The 26,166-nt window shown below is 45.9% G+C and overlaps 1 protein-coding gene across 1 annotated transcript in view; it reads left to right on the top strand.

The window, feature by feature from the left end:
• The first annotated feature begins 7,004 nt into the window (after nucleotides 1-7,004).
• The window catches only part of SYT6 (synaptotagmin 6), a 39,119-nt gene continuing 19,957 nt past the window's right edge, over nucleotides 7,005-26,166 (top strand). The window contains exon 1 of the mRNA XM_075055367.1: nucleotides 7,005-7,200. Within this exon, the coding sequence (XP_074911468.1) occupies nucleotides 7,047-7,200 (154 nt within the window). The 5' untranslated portion in view covers nucleotides 7,005-7,046. The remainder of the gene's footprint in view (nucleotides 7,201-26,166) is intronic.

Below are 26,166 nucleotides of genomic sequence, written 5' to 3' on the forward strand. Positions count from 1 at the left end.
AAGCTTCTTGCCTGGATGCAGTCAGCTTCAAAGAAGTCTGTCTTTGGTGTTCATTTTTTTGTGCAATAAGCTGCACTGCCTCTTGGAATCAGTGCTCTTCAGGACACAAAGCCACATTTTCTTGCCATTAAACCAATGAAGCTAGCACTACACAGCAATACCTCACTGACACTTTAGGACAGGAGCTTGCAGCAGATACTGCTGACCCCTTGCTGTGGTGGCCTTTTTGCTATGCAGGTTCATCATGTACTCTGCTGAGGAAGTGAATGAATTTTTTATCTTTAAATTTTGCAACTCAGAGTTTGCTTGCAGTGCAGTCCAGGGACTGTCACTTCAGGCTACAAGTTCAGGATTATTCTTCCTTTCTTCTTCCTTGTGTTGCCAGGATATTCAAGGAGAGGTATGTCTAGAATTGAGTAACTGCTCCCAAGAAAGCTGATACAAGGAATGAGCAGCCACTATGCAGCCAGGAGAGACTAGGTATATACAAGGGGGGAGCCAGCATTTCCTTTATATTTCTAGTATTGCTTTGTGCAATAAGTGGAGCCTTGGCAAGTTTTATTGCTAAGCAGTATGAGGGACCAAGTCCTGGAGACACTTCCGTTGGCGAATGTTTCTGCTGGAGATGAACAGAGGAGCACTGTGCTTTTTTGTGCAAAAAAAGTGTAAATCTTTGCTCTTTGGGGAAAACACAGCTCTGCCTGACTACCCTCTCCACCATGGGAGGTGCTTCTTTTTTTGCTGCACTCTTACCAGCAGAAATGTAAAGCTCTGTCTGCTCCATATGCTCCTGGGAGCAGAGGCAGCAGACTGCAGTTCTCTGGCAGCTCTGTACTGCACGCAGTCCGGTACAGATTTAATACTTAGCGCAGAGCTTGTTTAGATATTTTTTTCTAAAGTTAGTTTGAGCTCAATTCTTGCTACTAGTATTGGATTTACACTAATTCTTAAAGCTCTGGCTCCATTATGACAAACAGGGTCATCTCTTCTCTGAGCACAGAGATTGGGTGAGGATGTTGGTTTTGCTTGCTGCTTGCGTACTGTCAGCCACCACAGAAGATCTGCATATCAAAGTGGTGTGTGAAAGTGCACAGCAATACATGTTACGTTTATACAGAGATGGCACATTGATGTTGCCAAAGGATCAGATCAGCATCGTTTTTCCTGGCAAGAAACTCTGAATCATTTTTGAACTGTTTCCAATTACCATATTAACTGGGAGAGTAAACAGTATCATACTTAGTTAGAAGTATGGCATAAATAGAACTGGCATAAATAAAGGCTGCTGCTCCCTCTCCAGACTTGATTATTATTTAAAAAAAAATAAATCAGCTTCAAATAGATCCTAATCCAAATTAAATGAATAGCATGTTCTATCTCAGCTGGACAAATAAATTTGTGATTCTGCCTTAGTAGCACACATTCCCATAGGTGTGACCAGATACATTGAATAGAAAAAAAATTTGTACATGTAGTTAGCCATGTTTGGATTCTAGACATAAATAGCCTACAATTAGATATGTATTGAACATACTCTCATTAATCCAATTGCAGTGTGCTACAAAACTTTCTAGTTCCTCAAATGTTTGTGGTAATATTGTCTTTGGTGCTTGTCTTCTGCTTTACTGATGGGAAAATTATCATCCTTTCTCAATCTTCTCACTCTCAGATTATTATGTATTTTACCGCTTTCCATCTTGGTTACTGAGCAGTATGTGCAGCCCTCCAACTGATGCAAGCTATAGCCAGTATTTTCATTCATTTTGTGGTCTTGTCTGAAGTGATTATTTCAAAGGTAACTCGAGAGCTGTGTTGTTGCATATAACGCGTTTCTCTGTGTAATCCAAGTCCATTGAGCCATTTTTCCCTAACATTTATTCAACTCTAAGCCCTTCTGGTCTAGCTACAGATACAGCTTTTTCTATTTAACTGTTAGCTTTGCCTCTCTAAATGTAACATCAGGCAACTGGACAGGGAGAAGATAAATGCTACCATTTGAGAGGAAGGCATGCCATGCTTTCCTAAATGCCATGTGAATGCAGCTGCAGGGAAAAGCTTGCCAGACATAGGAAGTCCAAAATGCCAGGGTGGATGCGGACGAGACAAAGCTGCTGAACCCCTTCAGAGTTCGTCAGCTCTGCCCGGGTCCCTGGGAGTGTGAGGGGGGCACTTGCCTCTGCTGTTCATACTGGAAGGTGGAAACACGACTTAGGGGAGCAATTTGGCCTCCAGGTACAAATTCAGTCTGAGGCAGGCTGCAAAAAGGATGCTCTGCAGCAGTCTAGGAGCCGTGCCTGTGCCCCTGTTCTGTGCTCGTGCCCCTCCACCCTTTGACTGCAGGGTTCCAGCATGGCTGGGGAGGGGGGCACAGCACAGACTGGAGGGTGGTGGAAGCTGCAGAGCCTGGGGAGAGCGGTCTGGCTCCTCCGGAGCTTTCCCTGTGCGGCTCCATGTGGCCAAGTGGGAGTTTCCCAGCCAGAGATGAGAGGCAAAATCCTGTATCTCAGTAGCCATACATATGTGTATATGGGAGAAGAGAAGTAGGCACCAGAGTCCTTGCTTGGGAAAAGCAGTGTTTGGATTTTCAGACATGGCAGCTGCTACCTGGCTGTTTTCCAGCCATCTATGTTGGACAATAAACAGTGCATATGACATAAATTCAAAGTTACAAGATGCAAAAAAAAGTCTGGTTTTTCTGTTCTGAAGAAATATTTGTTGAGAGTATAGATGCTAATACCAGGGTCTCCTGTTATTGTTACCCAGCAAGCCTGGAATCCTCCGATATGTAAATGAAGGTGAATAATTGACCCAAGGTGACTTTAGATTTAAAACTAAAAAGTTCTTGGTATTACCTTTGAAAGAAAATTAGCTTTTTTTCAAAATAACTTAATTTTATTATTGATTTCTGTGTTACAAGCTCTCAGTTGGACATTAACCTTTTTCTAAGGGTTTGGTTGGCGTGGGGTTTTTTTTGTCTGTTGAAATCTCTTTAAGTTAAATGCAAATTTCAAATGTAGTACTTGACTGATGTATTCCAGGAATGCCTCTCTTAGTGCCAGTTTTGGTAGCTCAGGCAAAAACTGTCGCTGTGCTGGGGAGAGTGATGGTATCATTAGCCAGGGGCTCACTTGCATCCCATTGGGTCTCACTGTACTTTGGTTTTGGGAGTCTGGGCCACAGGTGCCCTGGAGGAGGAAATGAAAGGAGGAGCAGCGAAGAGGTGCTGCTCCCTCACCAGGTCCAGCTCAGCTCCTTTCTTGCCTGGCCGGGAGCACGACAGCACCCACTGCTGCAGTGGTGCTGGCAGGCGTGGGCTGATTGCCAATAGCTCTTACGAAGCATCATCTGAGATGCCTGTGTGCATGTCAAGGCTGGTCACATGTATAACTTATGGGTTTCAGTGATGCAGGGGGCAAAACTGCTCCATTTAGAAAAATCTTGGGAGGCTGTGATGAGTGCTGATGTACTTATTCCTTGCTTCTTACTGTCGTTAGCTCATATTTTGAAGCTGGCTGCCAAGCCTGGGACTCTGTTGCTTGTGAACTGTAGGTGGTCACTCAGCATAGGAGTTTATCACTAAATCCCAATGTACATGACCTCCGCTGAGCTCTCAGGACATGGTGTGTGCAAACCATAGCTACTTGATCCACTGCTTTGTCAAAGTAAATTGGGTGAAATCTTTTGTGGGGGGAGTCACAGTGGCAAATGTAAACTTGATTGCTACTTGGGGATGCTTCAGCACTCTTTGCTAGAAACTATGCGATCCTGGTTTGGGATGGTCTGGTGCTCTGTATGCATTTCCCACACCTTTTATTAAGGTATAGATGGCTTCCAGGATATGTGGTGTTTCATGCGGCTACAGAAGCTATAAGGCTGGATTTGCAGTGCTCTAAAATTTAGCATGGCTTACATCCTGCCTTGCAGAACGGTCTTCCCCAGCCCTGAGAAACCAACAGCTGATGTTCAGTTTTCTGCCCTACAGTGGCCTCCTGGACACTGCGCATACCTGAATTTTCCTAGAGGAGGGTAATTTTGTCCTGAAAGGCTGGAGGTTGTTTTGCTAATTTGTCTTTAATCACTTTTGCATATGCTAATCTGGTTCTGGAACTGCTGCCATAAGTGGTGCTTTCAAGCAGTGGGCAGCAGACTACTACTGGAGAGAGATCAGATGTTTGGGATCCAGTCACCCTGAGGAGGACTCTAACAGGGAAGAAGCAGCACCGGCACAAGGTGATTGTATCTTAACCTATGTAGTGTCTTATCGTTTTTTTCTTTGTGTGCTGATTGACGTGTCATTAATCTGCCCAGGTGAGCAGCATGCTCATTACAGTAAACGAGTTAGGCTTTGTCACAGGTGCCGAGTAAACATCATCTCTGATCCTTCCAGCCTCCCCATGGAGGTCTCAGAGCCCCAGCTATGGCTTTCTTTGCATGGGCTCTTGCAACCTGCTCTCAGGACTGCAAATCCCTGTGCTGCATCGTGACTGCACCTGCAGGGTGGACTCAGCTCAATGCGTGTCACATTCCTCTTACATCTTCTCAATCACAGGTGGAAAAAATATTCTGTAGGACCTTCTGCAGTGGCACTAGGTTTCTTCACATACATGAGTGTACGTATGCAAGTTTCTCCTCTGGAGCAGGAGGCAGAAGTAAACCAGATGTTCAGCTTTGGAAAACATCCTGGGCTGAACTGTTGAAGCAAAACCGTCATGAAGTCCTTCATACTTCAATACATGTAAGAGGCCGTAGCAGGGTAGGGCCTAGCCCCTGGCAGATGTTGTATGGACCCAAATCAGGGAGGGAAAGGCCCTTCTGTAAGGGCTGTACAGCCTAAGGAAAAATACTGTGCAATGAATAAGGAAAGACAAAGGCTGGGGGTGTCGGTGACAGGAATGATTGGTTCTAAAGACAGGTTTGGGGCATAACTTGAGTTTCAAGTTTCTTAAAAAGGTAAATAGGTGGGTGGTTTTAGTGAGTTTATCATATACATGTAATGCAAACTATACCTGAGCTTGAGCTCCTGGCGAATGACTGGTTTAGCTTACAGCCTTGCAAAGTCTGGAATCCCTACTCAGTAAACATAGACCTCCGCAAGCCGTGGTGCTGCCAGCAAGCAGCTGGTGATGTTGGTGTTTGCTTGCATGTGGTAAACATTTTCAGGAATACTTCCTAATCTGCAGATATGCCTCAAACTGTTTGCAGCAGAAGGTTATACAGCACTGACCGGGAGGTGGTAGTGTCTAATTAAAAGTGCCTCTTTGTGACCAATTGTAGGATATTGCTGCGTTAAGGAAAGATTTCACTCGTGTTGTCATGGCAACAGAAGTTTTTGGAGGGAGAAGTGCTTAGTAGGTAAGTTGCTCTTGCCAGAGAGAGGTTTCTGTGCTGGATGAAGCACTGTGGCAGAAGCCTGTGCTCAGCTAGCAAGGGTAAGGTGTCCAAAACACATTGGTCTGGGCAGGGCGGCAGGAAGGACCGGTGTGACCAAAAGGGTCCCGTCTGCAGCTGCACAGGGATGTTGGAGCAACGCCCTTAACCGTGTGGCTGGCACATGCACCTCCGCTGCTACACAGGCCCTTTGTGCTGGCAGTGAGTCACTAACCCAACAGCTGGAGAATTTACAGTACGTTTTATCCAGCCAGCCAGGGAGTGGGAGCTCAGGGCCGCCTGCTGAGTGGGGGCCGGCAGCCCCCGCAGAGCTGCAGCGAGGTGGAAGGGCACCTTGCTTGTGCTGACCTGCGGGGAGGTGTGGGGCAGCGCCGGGGCGATGCCAGCTCCCCGATGCCCAGCGTCTGTCGTCCCCAGGCTGGTCCAGGGCAGCAGAAGTGGGCCAGGACCAGGCGGGAGGAGGCAGCACTAGAGGCACCGGGGGTAGATCCCAGCCTGCAGACGGAGACACAGAGCTTCGGGGGGGGTCGCAGCCTTGCAGGAGCCTGCGTGGCTGGGCTGGAGGGTTGTTAGAGGACCCGTGCTCCAGGGGAGCCTAGTGCTGCAGTGGGTGCTCCTGTAACTCCTGGGACTCATGTGGTGTGACAGCTCAAAGTGCTTCAGCAAGTAATTAACAACAGGCAAAATAGATACAGTGGCATGGATCTAAAGGTACTCTGTTGCGACATGGGGCTGAGGGACCCAGAGCTTTAGCCCTGCCTCTCCAGTATGCTCATTATATTTGTACTAGCTTCCCTGCTCCAGAAGCTGCAAGAAATCATTCTGCTGTACATAATTTTAATTGCCTGTTATACAATTGCTTCTTTTCCCATTCCTGTCAAAACTATTCTCTGTTCAAAAGCGTAGCTTTGTTACATGGCATGACCTGTCCGTTAGATTACAATAGGAATAAAAAAATACTGCAGAAAATAAAAAAACCCCAAAGAATCTAATTATGAAGTAGAATAGCATTCTCAATCTCTATTGCTATCTGCAGTCTGTTGTGTTAGGACCAGTACAAACAAATCGATAAAACCTGCTGCTTTTCTTATGTTGCCTTTGGCAGTTGTAAGTAGTTTGTGCAGCGTTCATGGGAGCACTCTTGTTTCTCTTGTCTGATGATGTGCCGCCCTCAGCCAGAAGATTTCAGCATTCACTTTTTTTCCAAAATTGCTCTGGGGCTGGGATTTGAAACTCTGCACCTGGACAACGGATAAGGGGCAGCAATGAAAGGGTTAAAAAGAATTATCTGGGCTGCAGCTTTAACAACGTCCTATGGAGGGCATGAAATTGAATTTGGTAGGAGGTTCTTTGTCTGGAACACGCCTTGGCAGTAAACAGAGATCTGAGCTCAGAGGCAATAAGGCATCAGGAGCACTGGCAGGACTGCAGCAAGCTGTGGTTTTGGGAGCCTGACTGGAGACTCCCTGGTCTGAATGCTGAGGAGGGTTTGTAGATCTGGAGCATTGCCTGGCACAGGGTGTCCCTTAGGGCGCTGCCATGCCAGAGGATGGAACTGGTGTGAATCTGTTTGTGTGATTAAAAATAAACAAACCCTCTTTTCCTAGTTTGACTTTCTTAGACAGCAGAGGGGGATAGCAGAGGATGCAGTGTGGGAGATGAGTGGTACCAAGGATGACGGCCGTTGTCAGAAGGCAGTCCGCATTGTCACCGAGCTGTGCCAGAAGAAAAGTCTGCCTAGCTTGGACCTGGACACTTGCAGGGAATTCCTCCTGCTGCCTTCCGACCAGAGCCTGATTATCTCCGAGCCAGGTACAGTACTCTGGTCCTGTCTGCTCGAGTAGTGCTTGTGATTGCCAACAGCCAGAGGAAGGCAGGAGGACTCTCGCAAGGGGAGGGAAATGTTCGCAAGCCCCGTGTTAGATTCAGGGGCATTCTTCTCGGCACACATCACTGTGTGGTTATTTTCTTTACATGTTCCACTGTGAAGTTTTGGGTGCAAGTACTGCCTCACTTGTTGATGCAAAATGGTGTAGCCTGATGGGAATATCTGCACAGAGGGGACAGACGTGGTGTTACACACGGGTAAGGAGGTGGTTAATGAGATAAAGGTTCTGTGAAAGTTTCTTATTTTTTTAAAACCAGACTCCTGTCCTGTATAAAACAAAAAGCAGTAAAAAGCCTATTTAAGGAACTGAGATGACAGGAACTGATTGCTGTTATCCCAGTTTGAGAAAAGGAGGGTCTTGCATGGATTTTTGTTCACTAGTAAGGGATCTTAATGTACTTTCATGTATTTGTTTTACTTTCCCTAAGAACTGCCTGAAGCTGTTCCTCGTCAGCTCATAGAGAGACCTAGGGAGACACACTGGCATGTCAGAGATGAATCAAGAGCCAGCATACTGCTGTAAGAGCAAAGGGGCATTTCTTTATTGCAAAGTGGTTAATTTTCTGTACACTTCTGCTCACAGCTTCTTGTTCCAGAGAGGCTGTCTTCTGCTATAACTTCAGAAGACATTGGCAAGGGGAGCTTACTTTGCAGGCTCTCATGCTGAGGAGCTAAAATAAAAATTCCATGCTTTTTAGCATTATTGATAACATGCTGTAAGTTGTTGGTGTATTAGAACATTTGTGTAGAGTGCTTCTTTTAAGATAATGATCTACCAGCCAGCCTGATTTCACTGCATAAGTTTTCAGAAACTTTTCTTCTCTTCTTCTGAGGGCACCTGTGCAGAGCCTGGCTGCAGCACAGTAGCCTGTCAATCCCTGTCCAAGGCTTTCTGTGTCATCTTGCTTCAGTTTTTCCTGCCCCTCTCTGCCACCATCTTGCACCAGGATGCAATTGGCACCCAGGGCACACTGGCAGCTCTCCAGTTTCGCTGAGCTTCTGCCATATGTTTGCTTGCAGTGGTGTTTCCACCACTGTTTTGCCAGTATGTCCAGCCTAACACCTTCCTTTCACATGCCACTCTGCTTGTAACTTCATTGTCATCTTAAAATGACTTTGCTTTAGACCTGCTTGTTCTGAAGGTCTCTTACCACTGCTGGTACTGTCCTTATGCATTGCATCCAGTGCAGCTGTTTTCTTTATTGCAAACAACTTACTGCATTGCTTCATAATTTCTTACCTTGGTACCAAAATTAACATTTTCCTGACACTGTGCAGTACAGGTTACTGCTTTTGTTCCATCTGCCCTGATATGACAGATTTGCATTTGTTTGTGCAGTCTGTTCAGGATCTTGTTTTTCAGGTCGTGATCACACCATCATATGCCTTTAACATCTCAAGTGTTTGTCTGCTCTGATCTCTGGTTTAAGTGTCAGCCTCTACCCCAGTGCCCTGGGCAAGTCACGCTGGGCTGGCTGACTGCACTGAGTGCATTAACAGCCATTACCATTGTCTCTGCTCTGCACGACTGGGCCCATTTTTATGTCTAGACAGCACTGAGGACACCATTTGGGCCCAACGGGTACTAATATTTCTCAAATGCCTGGATGTAAAACTGCTCCAGCAAAGGAAATAAATCTGCTTGCATTAAGTGTTAACTAATGCAACAGTTACAGTGGTAAGATACCTGTCCCATTAGTGTCTGGATGTTTATCTAATTATCTGCATTTCTGCTTTGTCCGTTTTACATGGAAGACTGATGTTAAGCAAATTTGCTATCAGCTACCTGGAGTCCTATGTTCAGATCCAGCAAGTCCTTCCTCATAAAGATATACAAATAAAAAGTGAGGTTGTGTGAAGATGAGCAGTGATACAGCTTTGAGACAAGGTGCCATACCGGTACCAACAGGAAAGTCAGAGGAGCCATGCAGACGAGTTCTGGGTCCTGCTGAAGTGTGCTCTTGCTGGACAGCACAACCTCGGCAACCTGGATGCAAAGTTTGCTGGAGTAATATTGGCCCTATTTGTCATCATGATGTGAAGTCAACAACTTCTCTGTCAGTTTGTAACCTCCTGGATAAATCTATTAGCTAATGGCTGAATCAGCTTGGCTTGTCAAGTGTCTTGATGAAGTTCGCATCCTTTGTGAGCAGGCAGACAAAAGCACTCTAATGCTGCCAAAGCTGGAGCCAGGGCTGCTTCTGCACAGCTCTGCTTGCCATTAGACTCTGAGAGGTAGTTTGGGTTTTTCTGATGTTTCTTGTATTGATGGAGAGCAGTATCTTCTGGGGATGCTGTGGAGTTGCAAAGAAATTAGCCAGGTATCACTAGCCTTCTTGAACTGCATCTGACAGTGGAAAAAACCTGTGAATATAAAAATATTACCGAGTAGTTTATGTAAGTATGTCAGTATGGTTTTATGCAGTCATTATTTTTTTTCAAACCATTTTGGACTGAATGTGGAAAGTGCTACTGTGTATAAAGTAGATGCTCCTGCGTTATGTAATAGCTGATTCTCCTACTTAAAGTCAATAAGAAAAATAGAGCTGCAGCGTTTCTCCAGTATGCCATACATTACTGTACACCCAACAAAGGAGCATTGCAGGCTGCTGCTGCTGGCTAGTAATCCTGCAGCTAAGTATGTCAGAAAAATAAGGTATTTGGATGAGGAAGGTTTTGGTATCGATGCATCAGTGGATATGCGAGGGTGAGCTTTGCCTGCAGTTTGGCCCGTGGCGGTGCCAGGAATAGAACTGATCTCTTGGCTGTGGGCCCTGAGATTGAGCAAGATGCAGCATCCTTTTGTTGTGCCTATCTAAAATCCTCCCCCGTAGTTCTCTCCATCTGATAGCTCTCTTCCCTGCCAGTCCTCAGCTGTTGGGCAGTGATGCTGTGAGTGTGACTAGTACGCAGGCATAAGCCGTAGAGAGTGGAAATGCCTGTGGTATAGGGACAACATTTACCACTGCAGTGATGTGCCTTAAATGAATGGAAACATCACTTCTCTGCCCTGGAGGTGCAGCGAGTGCTCTAGGATATAGCTGAGAGTTTTGTGGACAAGTCCTACTGAAGTGCCAAGTACTTGGCTGACGATGCAGGAGAGCCCATGCTGCCAGACTCCCACGGGACCGCTGTGCTGGGCACAGCAAGCCACCCCATGTCACCTGGTCCCTCTGCCCATGGGAGCGGAGCTGCTTGTTGGAGAGCGACTGGCTCCAGGGTCTTTGGGAAACGGTGCCAAATCCGCTCTCCAGGGCCCACTGTGAGCTCCTGTGGTGGAGCGAGCTCTCCCCTGACTGCCCCTGCCCAGGGATGCTCCCAGGGGTACGAAGCCCATGGTCCTTGCTGCGGGCAGCTTGGCTCCAGCCTGCCAGCATCCCTGGGTACCAGGCAATGCGTCACGCCCTGCACAGCTCTCGCCACCATGAAGTGTGCTGTGCGCTTGCCTGCAGAGTCAAGTTGTCGCTCAGTTTGGACTGAATTGTCTTACTGACTCACTCCCAATGTTCGCCTGAACCAGGTCCCGCTCCTCGTGGGTGCACAGTGCCAGGTCTGACTGCAGACAGAGGCTGCCAGCCGGTCCTGGGAGGCCATGCCAAACAGGGGATGGTGCAGAAGATGGGAGCTTGACTCCACAGAGACATTTAAAAACAAAATGATCATTCTGAAATGAATGTGCAGAGCTGGTGGAGTGTGACTGGAGCCTGTGGCTTGTGATGCTTGCTGACTTTAAAGCACGGTGCATGAGTATGGGAGGGAATTTACACCAGGATCAGAGCACATCCAGGAGCAAAGCCCTGGGTTTGATTTCTAGCTCCAGCACTACTGTGTTGCGACTTTCTTTAAATAACATAAGTTGGTTTTTTTGCCTCAATGTTTCCATTTGTAAAAAGTTCCACTGCCCTGTAAAGTAAGTACAGGATACAATGGATGATGTGCAGAGGTGTTGCTGTTTTTACCCAGAAAGTCACTATAGGATTGCGTGTACAGCAGTCCCTGTTGATCTCGGCACAGCCTGTGTACCCTCCTCAAACCCTTCCTTAAGCACTGATTCACCCTAGCAAAGTGCTCTAGTGGTTTCCTAGTGCAGGATATGAAAGCTGAAGTGAGAGAAGAAAAAGGACAGCTGGGGAAAAATGCAAAACCAGAAGAGACTTTATGATAATTTCTGTTGCCTAGCACACTTTGTCAGCTGTCCTTCTGTGCTTTAATGCCACAATAATTCAGAGCACATTTAGTGTTTTGCCCTTTGTGTGAACTGTTCTTTTTAAACTTCATGATGCAGGCAGTACATCTTGTACAGCGCTGAACACCCTCCTGGCACTTCACAAATACTATTAAAATGTTAAACCCACAAGTGCAGAAGTGTTCTTGCTGTAGGCAGAAAAAGGGGTGAATTTTTGTGCGATAGAGGTTTTTTTCATTGCAGGAATGTTGATGTGGAAAGATGACCTTTATAGGGAGAAATTGCTTTTGGAGTATTTTTCTTGGAAAAAAGTTATCCCTTGATAGGATAGTTTGACTAAGGGGAAAATTGATGACACACCCATTCACTGAGATGGGATGCCTACAGCCACTACCTGTGAAATATGGGCAAGTCTTGAATTTACTTGCCATCTGTAGTAACACACTTTTCTGAATCACTGTTCAAGTGTATTTTAAGTAAATATAACAGTAAACCTGTTTAAAGCCACCCAGGCAAAGCTAATATTAACCACTGAAGCTTGTGTTTCCAGAGGCCAGGCATGTGAGGAGTAGCACCTTGGGGCAAAGAGCTTTCTTATCACTGAGTAATGCACTTGCAAAATGGATCTTGCCTTCTTCTGCGAGCATCTGGTCCACTAGCAGGAAAAGAGCAAGCTAGAGCTACGTGCAGCAGATTTGCTCTTTAGCTCAAGTAAAACAGGTTTGTGCTCTGATCCTGAAGGTATCAGGTTCAAACCTTGCTACCAGAGAAAGGTTTGCAAAACTATATTAAAATAAGGTTAAAACCAGCAGCGTAAATCTAGGAAAAATGGATTATATAACCTGTCTATGAACATTTGTCTTTGCTTATGTATTGTGTGTGGATCTATGACTCTACAGCTTCCTCTGGCTATGCACTGTGATGGTCCCAGTAAATAAAATGCACCTCTGGAGCTGTGTGGAGTGTGTGTGTTCAGGAGCTTTGTAAGTACCTCTCTGCATAGATGCAGGTTTGCATCTGCCTAATTGCTGTTGGTTGATTCATTCCTGAAGCAGTACAGGGAGGCTGATCATGTTTGTAGCTTTTTTTTGCGGACCTCGGAGCCTATTCCAGTGCAGCTGCAGTAGCCTTATGCATAGTCAGGGATCAGCATCTAAAACTCCATAGAAACAGGCAGCCAGATTGCTGCTGGTGTTAATTGAGTGTGTGAGCAGGCTGAGGACAGTGACCAGGAACTGAGCTGAGGTGCAGATACCTCTTTGGTAAGTCCACATTTCTGAAGTTACTTTGTTAATTTTTTGCTTTTTTTCGTAATATGGAGCCTCTTTTCCTTAACAAACATTGTGCTTCAGCAGTTTCTGTCTTTGCCATTGAAACATTTTCTTCTGCTTTGAGTATTTTCCCTACGTTTCACTGAAACCAAGCATGTGCTTTTAGCTAGTTCAAATCAGGGCATAGCCTGACTCTGATCTTCTCCATTGTTTTGCGGGATGACTCTGAGAAGCTGGTATTTTTGTGTTTGCAGGTGTTTGCTGCTTGACATCTTTGCTTTGTTGAAGTCATACCAGTGCAATGTGCACAGCCTGCTGCACATACCATGTATTCACTAACAGTCATATAGTCTCACGTGTGTATTCATTGTTCAGAGATAAAAACAGAACTATAACTGGATCTCATGTCTGGTACAATTTTTCATTTAACTGTAGTTTCAACTATCCTTGCTTTTCTTACCTGTTTCTTCTTCTGACTGTTCACGTTTCTAGGTACAATCGCGTATTCTTCCTTAGGACCCCAGGTTTCCATCTCATGTTGGTTAGGCAGCTTTTTCTAGCTTTAATATTTGTTATTTCTTTTTCAAATATCATAATATGTATTTTTCCTTCCTATCTGTATATTGTAAAATCAGGAAGCTTGTCTGTAACAGCCCTTATTGTTTCAATCCAGTGGACTTGCTAACATAACAGTGACTTATGCTGGCAGTTGTTTGGGAGAGATGTGATTTGTCCCTCTGCCATGCATTGTCTTTAATTATACTTGTACTTTGCAAAATGGCATCCTAGAGGGACAGAGGAGGGATATTTGGAGTGACTGTACATTAACTATACATTTTCCATGTCTATAGAAAAAAGAAAGTTATCCTGCAGGGTGTCTTGTACATAGTGAAACTGCAGATGCTAATTAAGGCCACCTTTATATTTAGTTCAGTTTGTTATGGTGTAGCAGGTTAGTGTTTGACAATATCACAGGAAACTGTGCAGCGAAGACTAAGGGCAGGATGCCAGAAGCTCAGTTCATACAAGCCCTTTCAAAACCATCATTAAGACATACAGTCCTAGAGTACTGGATTCCATGGAATAATAATTGCCCAGAAATTGTAGCACACCAGTGTCTCTGGTAATGTAAGTATTACTCTGATTTTTTATGCATGTTTGTAACTGCTGCAAAGAAATGCATGTGCTCTTGTAACAACACAGTGTTAGGTGAGTACAGCGAGCACCTCCTTAAATGCATTCTTTCCATACGCAGTACTTCATCTCTTGGACGTCTGTGAGCATTTGCTCAGAGTTATTTGAGCTCAGTTCTGAATCTGGTCTCTGGTCAAAATGTTCATGCTAAAAGGACTTGGGGCTGCACAGTATGGAGTGATATGAGTCATTGGAGAAGGAAAGAAGGAATCTCAGAATCCATTTAAGAAATCTGTAGGATCAGGCAGCCCAGTCTGCATGTGTGACTGCTGTGTAGTACATTTTAGGGGTTAAAGATCTCTGTCTTTGTTACAAGCTAATGGAAGCAGCAGCAGCAGCTAATGACAGGAGCAGAGCCATTCAGGGAGGAAGAGTTCCCTGATCATTCAGCAAAGCTTGAACAAAGAAATGCTCTTTTCATAACTGCTGCATTTCAGCACAGGGTCTCTGTACTGAGCAGCCGGTCCCATGTAGGTGGGTGGCTGGGAGATCCTTCCTGACTGCTCTGCATCCCGCACAGAGCCTTCTTCAAACAAGCCTGTGCTCTTTTTGCCATGCAGATCAGACTCGTCTATTGTCTGCCAGTTATTATCAGCACAAGTTGAGAGAGAGAAAAAGAGGGCATGACGTGGGCTTACGTGGTCATACTAGGTCTAGATGGCTTTAATTGGCAACCTCACCTCCTGAGGACACAGATCTGTATATGAGCCAGTCTTTGCAGCGTCGGGAGCCAGGGGAGTTCTGCATGACTCCTGCATCTCTTCTTTTGGGTTTCCTGTGGGGCAGGTCCAGGCAATAAAGCTCTTCCATCATGCTTTCATGTAGTCAAGGAGCCCCCTTGCACTAGGTGTGGGGGGGGTGTCCCTGGGCAGGGGGGCACCCAGCTGAAGGAAAGCCTCCGGAAAGATTTCTGGGCCACCTTGTCCCACACTTGGGGCCTTCCGCCATCCCCTGGCTGAGCTCTGCTTTTTCGGGTTCTCAGGCTGTGTCTTCTCGTGAGATCCCACATCGCAGGGCTGGGGGCTGCCCGGCACCCTTGCTGGGATGAGGCACTAGCTGCAGGGTGTTCACCCTTCAGGCTGCAGGCTGGGATGGGAAGAGACCCTGATTCTGCTCCTGGTCAAGCTTTATCCTGAGATCTTTTCAGGGCAGTCTGATTTTAGGGGTTTTTTTGAACCAAAATGGAATCAAAGAGAGAGCCACAGGGAAGCATTTCCCCAAAACCAAATCTCACTGAAGAAAGTGAAGGGCAGAGAGACAGCAGCTCTGGTGCAGTGAACCTAGACACTGAAACACTGCTGACCCTGGCACCTCTGATGTCTCAGGACAGTCATGGCTTTGACCAAGTTTTTGAAGGGAAATTTTAAGGTCCAGGGTCTTTGGTCACTCAAGGGAGACAGAGTGACAGTGAAAAGCTTTTATTTTTTTGTTTGCATTGCATCTTAAACACAGTTGTATTTCTACATCCCAGAAGTGTCTGTATTATGGTGTTTTGCTCTCTGCCCAGCTCTGTTCTGCTTCAGCAGGTCTGGATAGAGGCTCCCCCCCCCCCATTGTTGAACAGCCTCAGCAAGGCTTCCCTGGCACATGCTCGGCTCAGGTGCTGTATCTACGGGGTCACATCATGGGAGGAAGATGATGCTCAGTGTCAGTTATTTAACCTCAGCCCAGGGACACTCTGTGTGTTCAGCACTGCTGAGTCGTTTACAGATGTTGTTACAGCATATTGTGATAAAATGTCATGGATTAGCACACAGCTATGTACTATAATTACATGCAGTGTGGCTTAAAATAGTTCATTAGATTGTCATCAGTTAGGCATAAAGCAATGACAACTCTTACTATCTCATTTATAATACTCTAGAGAACAGCTGATTAAGAAACAAAGCGACCTAAATCACTGGGGAATGTTTCCTTTGGTTTGGAACAATTTTTTTTTTCTTTTTTTTGTCACTTTTGATAACAGAAATGCTGCATTGCTGACATCTAAGTTCCTCTTCTGGTTCCACAGGCCAGCAAAAGTTTGAGTAACAATGTGCCTTTAATGCAGTGTGGAGGGAAGTCTGAATCGGCAGGTGGGTCAATAACAACTGAATACCAACATATTTGGTCTTCAGAAGCCTTTGATCAGTCTCCCCCGGTCCAGCTGTTCTGCTGGGGCACGGCCATTTTAATGAGTATTAGTTATTTTCTCTGGGTGTTGATACAGGACTCTCAGCATCGTGTATGAAGCCCATAGTCACTAGCGGGCAAGGTGGGTTTTGTCTCCCGTTCCCCACTGGGGAGCCCAGGCCAAGGACGGGTTAGGGACTGTCCATTGGCAGAGCCAAATTCTGAGCGGGAGGCTGGGTTGGCACTGCCGAGGATGTCTGCGCGCTCGCGTTTGCCTGCTGCTGCGCCAGCCACCTGCCCGGCGTGAACTCCGCTGCTGTGTCGGACCTGCAATGTGAACGCCTCTTGCTTGGGGTCAGCGAGTGCTTCTGCGCGGTGTCCCCAGCAGCGTGCCGATGCTGCGCCTGCCTCTGCATGTCGTGCAGGGGAGCGGGTGTCACGGGCGAGGAGAGAGCTTCGTCAGCGCCCCAGCCCTGCAACCACCCGCGGTGTTGGAGACCTCCTCTGCCACGGACGTTCATCTCTGGGCATCCTCTTGCAGCCAGGTCGGGCTTGGCTTCCTTCCCACACAGGGGGACAGAAAGAGGAGGGAGCGGGGCTCCACCAGCTGTGCCGAGACCCTTTTGCAAAGAGCTGTTCCAGATGTTGCGGTGACTTGTGCTGCACAGCAAGTGTGACTGCTGTTTCTGTTGCTTTTCTAAAAGTCCCACAGCCAAGGTGATAGGTGGCCTGTTAACCCTGCCTCCAGTACTGACCTTGGTGTTTTAATATGTTTTGGCCAGATCTTCCCTCCCAGACAGATTTAAGATTTCTTTTCTGTTTCTAATCCATTTCAGCCATGATCCGATCTGGGTTTTTAAAGACATTCAGCTTATGTGGGCTTTCACCGAGCTACCCGTTGCCTCCGATCTGAAGGAAGGTGACTAAGGGAAAGGAACGGGCTGTCTTTTTCTAAGCTCGAAAGTCTGATTTTCTTTCCTCTGTAGAAGATGGCCCTGGATGCAAAAAGCCCTGTGGCTGGAAAGAATTTTTTTTTTTGGCCTGTCTCCTTCAATATGTAAATCAGGAAAAGCATGTAGGCACAGGAGTGTCTGACTTGCTGTGGTCAGTAATCAAAAGTCTCTAAGTGGAAGGTGATGCAGCCGTTTCAGTGGGGCTGTTCGCAGCCCTGCACCCTGCAAGTTCAGTGCGTGCAAGGTGCGGACTGTTCTGTCTGTTAACGTGGTCTGAACTGCAGCTGATTGCGGACTACTTAAGACTTTTTCAACCTGCTTGACACTGTAGTTGCCACATCTAAATGAACAAAGAACTGACTGTATCTTACCACGGCAATTCGGCAATTCCTATGGCAATCCCTCTGTCACTCGTGTTTGGTATTACTGCTTAGCAGAGATTTCGCTGAGCTCATGTTAAGGTTGCATGGTATTTCATAGTTGTGTTTTGGCTGTCCAGAACCAGACATGGTGGAGGCTTCTCCTGCATGTAGCAGGCATGCAGATGTCATTTGCTTGTCAGCTATTCATGATCTTTTGCTCTTTTTTTCTTTGGCAGCTACATCTTTCTCCATTCTATTTCAGTGAGCAAAGTACAAGCCCCAGGCTACCGAGGTCTCCTCTTATGTTGCACTCCTTTGTTTGGTGTATTACGCATTTTCATATGTAGGCATTTATTTTTTCCTTTTTTATTATACATACGTACACATGTGTAAAGTACCTCGTTGATTCTGCACTTGAAAATCACCCTTGGTGTTTCCCTCTGAACTACTCTGTTCAGATTTTCTTCTGCTTTTTTAAACTCAGCCTGGGCGACCGGTGCACCTCCCTCTCCTGTATTTGAGCGCGTTTACTGTCTGTTCCCTGGGTGATAAAAGTACCAAACCATAAACTCAAAAATGCCAGGTAGTAAAGGGTATGATAGCCTCTATTTTCCCTGCCTTTTCTCTCTCTTCAATGCACTTGTGTAATCAGCTCTCTTAGACCACCAGGTGTGAAGGTCCCTCCCGAGGGTCTGGGCACCAGGGTGCAGCAAGGACAAGGACAGCACAGGCATTGCCCTCCTCGCGGGAGCGAGCAGCTCACAGCCCTCCAACCTGTGCGCCTGTTTCCTCCAAGCCAAGACACAGCAGGAGCTTCAGCTGTAGCCTGGATATGTAAGCAAAGCCAAAACCAACTCTCTATTCTTCTTGCAGGCAGTGCACAATGCAGGTAACTGCTCAGGGGGTGTCCCAGGACAATGAGCTGCCATGGTCTCCATCACAGCATGGGGAAAACGAGTCCTGTTTCCCGGCTGCGCCCACACCCGGGCTGCTCCTTGCGGTTGTGGCTGGAGTTGCTGGAATAGTACTTTATTCCATGTGCAAATTTATTGTTTAAATGTTTTCTCCTTAATTATAATTTGAACTGGGGTTTATAAAATTTGGGAATTTGCAAGTACTGTCACTAACAAGCTGATAGCTGGTTTCCAGGACAACAAATTACACAACTGTTAAAGGAACAAAACTTGCATGAAGTTGTCCGTGTCTCATGTTCTGGTTATTCTCCCAGCTACAGAACTACATGTCCTAAAGACTTACAGTAAATGGTGAAAAAAGCCCTGTCATTGCTTAGTGAAAGAAGTTTTGTCTGGACAGGGGTGATGAGGTTGCTATTTGCACTTGGACCATAAATCATAGTGGCTTGAAACACTGGATCTCTGCAAGGTCTCCTTATGAAGCAGGTTATCTTCATACTTAACGTGCAATAATGAGATGGTTTGAATTTTATAATCTTATATAATTACTCTCAAAATAGCTTCTGATTCATCCTTCCCTTTGAAGCTTATAGTTTGCATTCCAATAAGCTCTTGCATGGCAGGAACCCTGTGGTAGCAGCAAATTAATTTTTAAGAAGTTTTTTTCTGTCTAACTGAAACTTTGGCATAGCCAGTTTGAGCATTCATGTCTCTATCTTCCTATAGTCTGTTACATAGCTGGGTGTGCACAGGAGATGAGGAGGCTCTGTCTGGGTTCCTGCAGAGCCTGTGCTGGCAGGAGGAAGCTGGTGGGAGCTGATAGTGCGAGACTCAGTGCCCAAGGACTGAGGAAGAACGTTGAACAGGATAAATCTCCTTTTAGCTTCATGCAGGAGGAAAGTTGAGTTTGCAGAGCTTCCAAGGGGACATTTCAGAGACTCTGTGAATGTCTCTTCTCAGAACATCTGCAGTGTTCATCTCATGAGGATTTCTACCTCTCTCCTGGTTTGAGAGGGGAGTTTACCATTGAGCTGCATATGATGGACTGACTGTGAAAGTGCTCTTAGTGTAAAACAATCTGTGAAAACTCCTCCTGCTTTCACGTTGTTTTCCATTTGCTTTTATTGCGTTGTCTTCTGTGGAATTACTTGTGGCTGACATAGAGTAACAAAACAAGATTTGGGCATGCTCCGCAGCAAAAAGCAGCTGGAACTGCTGCTTGCCTTCACCTAGGGAAACTCTGTAAAGCATACCAGGGTCGCAGGAGCATGCATGGTGCAGGAGTCTCTCTGGGTCTCTGCGGATATTTCGTACCATTGTGCTGTGCTGGACAGCTGAGAGGAATAATCAGTGAATTTTTACTTACATTGCGAATAGACAAGAACACCCTGATTTGTTTGCTTCTAGATGGTTTGTGGTACCAAATATTTCTGTGACTTCGTTTTCCTCTCCCACATACTCTAAGGATGCAGCACTGTCCTCAGCCAGGTGACGCTCCCTGTCCTCCTGCAAGGGAATCTGACAAGCAGCCAAGCTCCTGTTGGTCTGAGCAGGGTGTCATGAGGTGCAGGCAGAGCCATAAGTGGCAGCTGACACTTGCTCCTGTTGCTTGGATCGCTCCCTGGGTAGGAGCAGTTTGGAGGGTCTAAGAAAACGGACTCGTAACCTGTGGACCTGCAGGTGATTGATAGATATCCCCAGTGCTCTCCGGGTCTTGCTGCCTGACTTGCTGCTACATGGGGGCTGCTCTGCAACCCTTATCACCACCCACAGCATGAGATAACGTCTGAGGGACGACGGAAGCTCTGCTCAATCCATAATTGTTTTCTGACCTGGTCCTTCAACATCTGCTGAGAACTTGATGAAATATTTTCCGCTCACTAATGACCCACACCTCTGTGATCTTGTTTGAGCAGCAGTCCCTGCTGCAGTGCTTCACAACACATCCAGCTCCTGTGCTGCTAGGCTGCTTGTGAAAAGCAAATTGACTGCAGTTAGACTTTGAAGTGACAGCTGCTAATGACTTGTCTAGCTTAAGAATATTTCAGGACATGTTCCTATAGTTCATAGCTGCCTAGAGAACACAACCAGTAAATCAAGAAGAGAAGTGTTGCTGAAGTTTCAAATGACAACCAAATGGCAGCGAGTAGGCCTGAAGACGTGACAATGAAGACGTCAGCGGAGGACTGGCACACTGGACATCATCCCAGCAAACAGAGGCAATCAGTGAGCAGGCTTGCAATGCTTCCCTCTTGCAGTCATGTTCTCTGCAGACCCCAGTGTTCACTTAGCTGTGGGCTCTGTTAAGCAGAGCTGCTTGCTGATACGAGAACCGAAGCTGTGTTGGGTGACAGGGACAATCCGATCTTTACAGTTTGCTTTGTTACCATTCCCACGGCCGTGGCATGCTTGGGGAGGGGATAAGGAGCTGGCAGGAACTACGCGCTGCTGCACTGCAGCTCACCTCTCATCCAGCACACATTTCATGATTTATAAGACAGCCAGTTTCCTTTTAAAAAATTCCTGTGCTCTGTTTGCTGCTGCACTCCATGGTGCCTTGCAGGATTTGTTCAGAGCTGTATTCCCGAAGGGGTAGTTCCCTTGCTCTGCTGTGGTTCATGTTTTGGCTGTGGTGCTGCTGGATGCTGTGCTGCTGCCTTGGTTTAACATTTGGTTTCTGTTCCATCCTGTCCCTGCTCCTTCCTCTGTAAAGCTTCAAAGCTGAACGGCATTGCTAAATAAACATGACTATAGCTAGGATTTAATGGCAACCTCTTCCTTTCCCCCTGCTGTTGTCCTGTGCTCCCCTCTGCCCCTGCCTCAGGCGTCCAAGATTCACTACAGTTTCTCATGCCCGATTTCCATCCCTCAGCTAATCAGACTTACATTGCTGATGTTTCTCAATTGAGAGAAAATCAGTTCAGCAGTTGGTGGGTGCCTCACATGGTCTTTTTTAGCCCTAGAGCTGCCTGTCTTCTCCTCCAGCAGTAACTCTCGTAGTAATCCATCATCTGAATGCGTGATCTCTACAAAGCCCTACAGAAATAGAACAATATATTCTCACAAGCACTGTTGCAATAGAAAAATGTAGCAAAAATGGACAGAGAAGCCTGGAAATATCTCCTGATGTGGTATGAGCATTGGTCGATATATTACACTGGAATACCAGTTGCCAGTACAAGTGAGGTTAAGGTACATCACCATCACACCGTACCTCTGGGCTCTGCCATCTCCTGTAACTCCTCTTCCAGGAGCATTTGCTGTGGCAAGACGTTACATGCTCCAAGCCACAGCTCAGAATAGCTGGGGGCTGCTTTTTCAGCTGAAAGAAACCTAGTGGGGAACAAACCAGCCAGAGCTCTCCCTGATGCTAAGATTTTCCACTGGCCACCAGAAAATTTAACAGTAAGAACCTTTCACAGGGAAGATGTCCATTTGCTCTCGGCAGGATCAGGTCAGTGGCTTTGTCTGGGTCTGTGCATGGTGACAGAGCTGTGGGACCAATTATGCCATGGCAGCAGTGCTGCCAGTGCCCAACCTCAGCAGAAAGTCAGGTCACAGCGCCCTTGCTGCTTCGGTGAGGGGGCTGTGCTGAGGGAGCTGCAGGACCTGCAGAAATGCATCTGTCCTCTTGCAGGTGCCGAGGGGCCCCGGGAAGGGGACCGCTGGGTCAGTGGCACAGGTCCTGGTGGCTGGTGGCCACTGCAGCTGAGCTCCTCCAGCATGAGCCTGGACCCATGCAGGGCTTCAGCCTGTAGCATTTAATTTTTTCAGCCCCCTTGAACTTCCACTAGTGGTATTCAAACTTTGTTTAAATCCAACAGGTAGCTGGAATGACTAATAGATGCTGGAGTGCTGAGCGAGCCATCAAACGTATTTTGTTTTCTCTGTGGGGAGTGGGTGGAAGGAAAGCTAAATTACATCTTCAAGATATTAAATATAACTCTTCACATTAAACTCAGAGTTATCCATGAATCTCTTTAATGATAATGCAAGCTACTTCACAGTAATAAAAGTCAATGTTGCCATAATTAGACCAGTATTGTCTTGCAGTTAATAGACTGTTGTAATCATGGCTTTGTCATATTATTAATCGTTTTCTGTTTGGACTTTGCTAATTATCCCCCTTGGTAACTCAGTTTGGGTATTATGAAGTCATCAGGGACATAAAGCTGAAAGGTAGTTCTGCCTTATTCTCTTAATTAGTTCCCATCCAAGATGAAACAAAATGGATGGTTGTACTGATGAGCTGCTTTCCAAGTGCATGGGTACTGGGGCAAGGGAGAGGCTGGATGAACCAAGAAATGACCCTCCTTTCCTAAATTTGCTTTTAGCTTTACAGTTTTAAATTGCTCCACTGTTCCTTTGTCCTGCCTTGGCCCGTGTCATCTTTTATTTGAAAGGCAGTAGAAAGTAGTGACCTTTTCAGAAGTTTTATAGTTTTGAGGCATTCTATGAGCTTTGTTGTAAGATTCAATAGCAAGGTTTTTAGATGTTACCAAAAATAGTAAAAACACAAACTAAGAAGTCAAGTCAAAAGAGAAATGAGATTGTTTGCTGGTAAAGTTGATGATAGGTTTCAGACCGTCTCCTGTGTGCACTTGGCATCCCCATTGCTCACTGCCGGCTTCAGGTCTTTTCTGCATTCTGTCAAAGAGCATTTCACTGCTTGAGTCCTCTGCCAAATATTCACGGTCATGGAACTTGTTTGTATTTAAATGCTTGAATATGATCTGGTCTCTCAGTCTGTGTCCCTTGCCACTGCCTTGGGGTGTCCCTGCATGTCCCTGTTGTCGTGCTGCTCTTGCCACGGCTCCTGATGGCTCTGGAGCACGGTGCTACCCTGCTGTCCTTTACCATGGGAGAGGGACAGTCGTGGGCTGCACAGCTCCTGAGCATCACCCAGCCAGCTTCTCACTGCCCTCATCCTCATTTTCTTCGCAGATACATAACTGCTCCTTCTGCAAGAAAACCAAAGTGCAGTGTTGTTTTTGTAACAAGTTGGTCTAAGCTGTTTATACTGTCTGTGAAGAATTTGATTCATTATTTTTCCCTTAAGCCAGGCTGCAGGGGTGGGAGATCAGCATCTCTGTTGACTCAATTTTGATGTTTCACAGTACCACCTACTGCATAAGTGGTGATAAATGATCATTTATCATTAGCCTCTCAGGTATGGCTTGCTTTCTCCTGTTCACTGAAGGAAAGTAGAGCAAAGACCGTGATCCATGGGCCTTCCCATGGATGTGCTCGTGTCTGTCCTGGCGGCAAGTGGCTTTCTGGTTTAGAAAGCTCTGTTTCTCTCTCCATCAGCTGCTCTCATGGGGAATCTGTGGCACAACTTATCAAAAGCTCATTCCTGGCTGAGAGGAGCCTTTCCCCGGTTCTCCTGGTGTGGAAATGCTTTTGGTGAATGTCTCTGCTTTGCAGTGAAGGACCAGGACTGCTGGTGCTGGCCGACTTCTGGGACATTGCTGTGGCATGTAATAGTGCATTGTGTCTGTAGGGATTGGGACAAAGTCTCAGTTCTCCAAAGAGTTCAGGTGCACATGAAAACATAGTGTGGGGGGGGTCACAAATTCACTATTGCTCTTTTGCTTTACAATACCATGCTAAACCTCTGCCTCAAAAAGACCTTTATAAGTGAAGCAGACCATCCCTAAAGGAGCTGTCTCTGTTCCACCAGGTGAATAACAGCTTCGTGACTTATCCTAAGCATATCAGCTCATGCAGGTAAATGTTCATGTCCATGTCTTTGCTGCTGCTTGTTCTCCCCTCCCTCCTTGTTAGTCATGCGAGAGCTTCATCATTGCTGCTCTATAGCCAAAGGCAGTTTCCAGCTGAGGGTTCCTCTGGGAAGCAGCTCTTGCTCCCCCAGGGGAGTGAGACTGGAAAATAGCTGTGTTAATTTGTATTTTTCACCTCCTCCTTTTAAGCTTTATCTTTTCAATTACAAGTTGTAATAAAATCCATTTTCCAACATGGCAATTTCTCCCGTGTCTCTCAAGGGAGCTGGGCTAGGGTGAGGTACCAGCACTGAGTTAGATAAGACCAGGGTGAGGAATGACTGAAGCCGCTCTGCACTTCTAGGGCCCTACTTGCTTGATAACAAAGTGACAAATAACTCACTGTTATTTTTTAGAGGAGAATAGAATAGAAGCATAGTTCTTGTATTTTTCCTCAGATGGGATGTTTCTCAGAGCGACAACATGCCTCTGTCCCTTGCCAAGGATGGTGATGCTGCGAGCGGTTGGGGGGCTCCAGCGAGCTGGCTGCGGCATGGGAAACATTCGGTAAAGCAGAAGCTGAACTATTCCTGTGCTGGTCTGCGTTAGACAGAGCCCTTCCTTACTGCTGGGTGCAGACACATCCTTCTTTACCCTCCACTCAGGAAGCCTTGGCTCCAAACGTTGCACAGGGTGGGATAATATAAACAAATGAGCTAATCTTTCCCCTGGGCTGAGGTGTCCTTTTGGTCTGTTCTGTCTTTGGAGAAGTCTTTGGGGGAACAGGCCTTACCTCCATCCATGCCAGGAATATCCAAGCAACCTCTGGCCCTGGGGCATTTTCTGTTAGATGAGGAACTACCTTGTTTTTACAGTTTTGTGTAAGTTACAGGACATTTAAAGCATAACATTTTGAATACTAGGTATTTTTTAAAAAGTAACTGGTATTTTCAAATTCATAAGAGAAAGCTCATTAAATCAATTAAGGTCAACTCTGTCCAACTGATATTTAAGTTTAATAAGTCACGAAAAAGTCTTAGGGAATTCAATGTCATCTTTAGACAAACCAATATTCTTCCCAGGCAGATGCTTTAAAAATGTCTGTAAAATCCTGATCCCTTCTACTTGTGTTTTATGTGAGCTGTCAGAGGAAAGAGTAGGAGGTCATGCATAAAAGTATCTGTGAATCCTGTCAAATACATTATGAATGCCAGCTCAGCAAGAAGCGACATGAACTAAGATCTTTCTCAAGCTGGCAACAGGTTTTCAGAAGGGATAACTGATTATTTCTGATGTTTTTCCATTAATGACTCTAGTGTGCAAGCAGAGTCATGCATGCTGTATAACTTCTTTGAATGGACAGAAGTATCTTAACTGAAACTTTTCTGTCATGTAACGGCTCCCAGCAGTGATAGATTCTGCATCGCAACTATTTCCTTTGTAACAACATAGACATATTTGCAAGAAGTCCAGGTTCTTAAGTTTTCTTATGAAACTATTTGACACTGAGTTTCCTGGGCACAATTCCAAGACATAAAGTATAAGAAAGTGGTACCTCTGAGCTCACTGCTTTGGTGAGAATACATTTAGCCAAATCTCTAAGGAAGCTCCACCGCTTACTTGTACAATCCTATTTATTATTGAATAAGACGGGACCTATTTATTCACCCCAGTAGTGATCTGTATTTCCACCTTGGAGCTACAGCAGAAAATAAATGGTGCAATCTGACCTGTACGGGGAGCTGGTGAGGGAGAGGAAAAGTTGCAAAAACTTCTGGATGGCATTTATTCTTTCCGTCTGCACCTGCTGGCAGGTTCCAGCCCTTCATTTTGAGTCAAAGAAGCTGTGGGCAGTCAGGAATTTTTGCCTCAAGCTGTTAGTGGATTTGCTAAGCTACGTAATTTTGTGGAAAACCAATGCATCTCCTCTGGGATATCAGAAACAACAGATGGTTTCCCAGGTGTTCAGCAGAACTGCCTTGTTCCAGTGTAGATGTCGCATTTTGTGTCTGATGTTTCCTTGAGATTTCACTTATAAGAACTGATGCAAAAATCCTAAATATATAGTAGCTGTTGTATTCTCGGATAGCATGTTAGCAAAGTTTGATGATATAAATGGGTTCCTGAACACTTTGCTGTTATATAGTTCATCAATGGTGGTTGGGTTTTTTTGTT

Source organism: Buteo buteo, chromosome 23, assembly GCF_964188355.1.
Source record: "Buteo buteo chromosome 23, bButBut1.hap1.1, whole genome shotgun sequence".
Classification (NCBI taxonomy): Eukaryota; Metazoa; Chordata; class Aves; order Accipitriformes; family Accipitridae; genus Buteo; species Buteo buteo.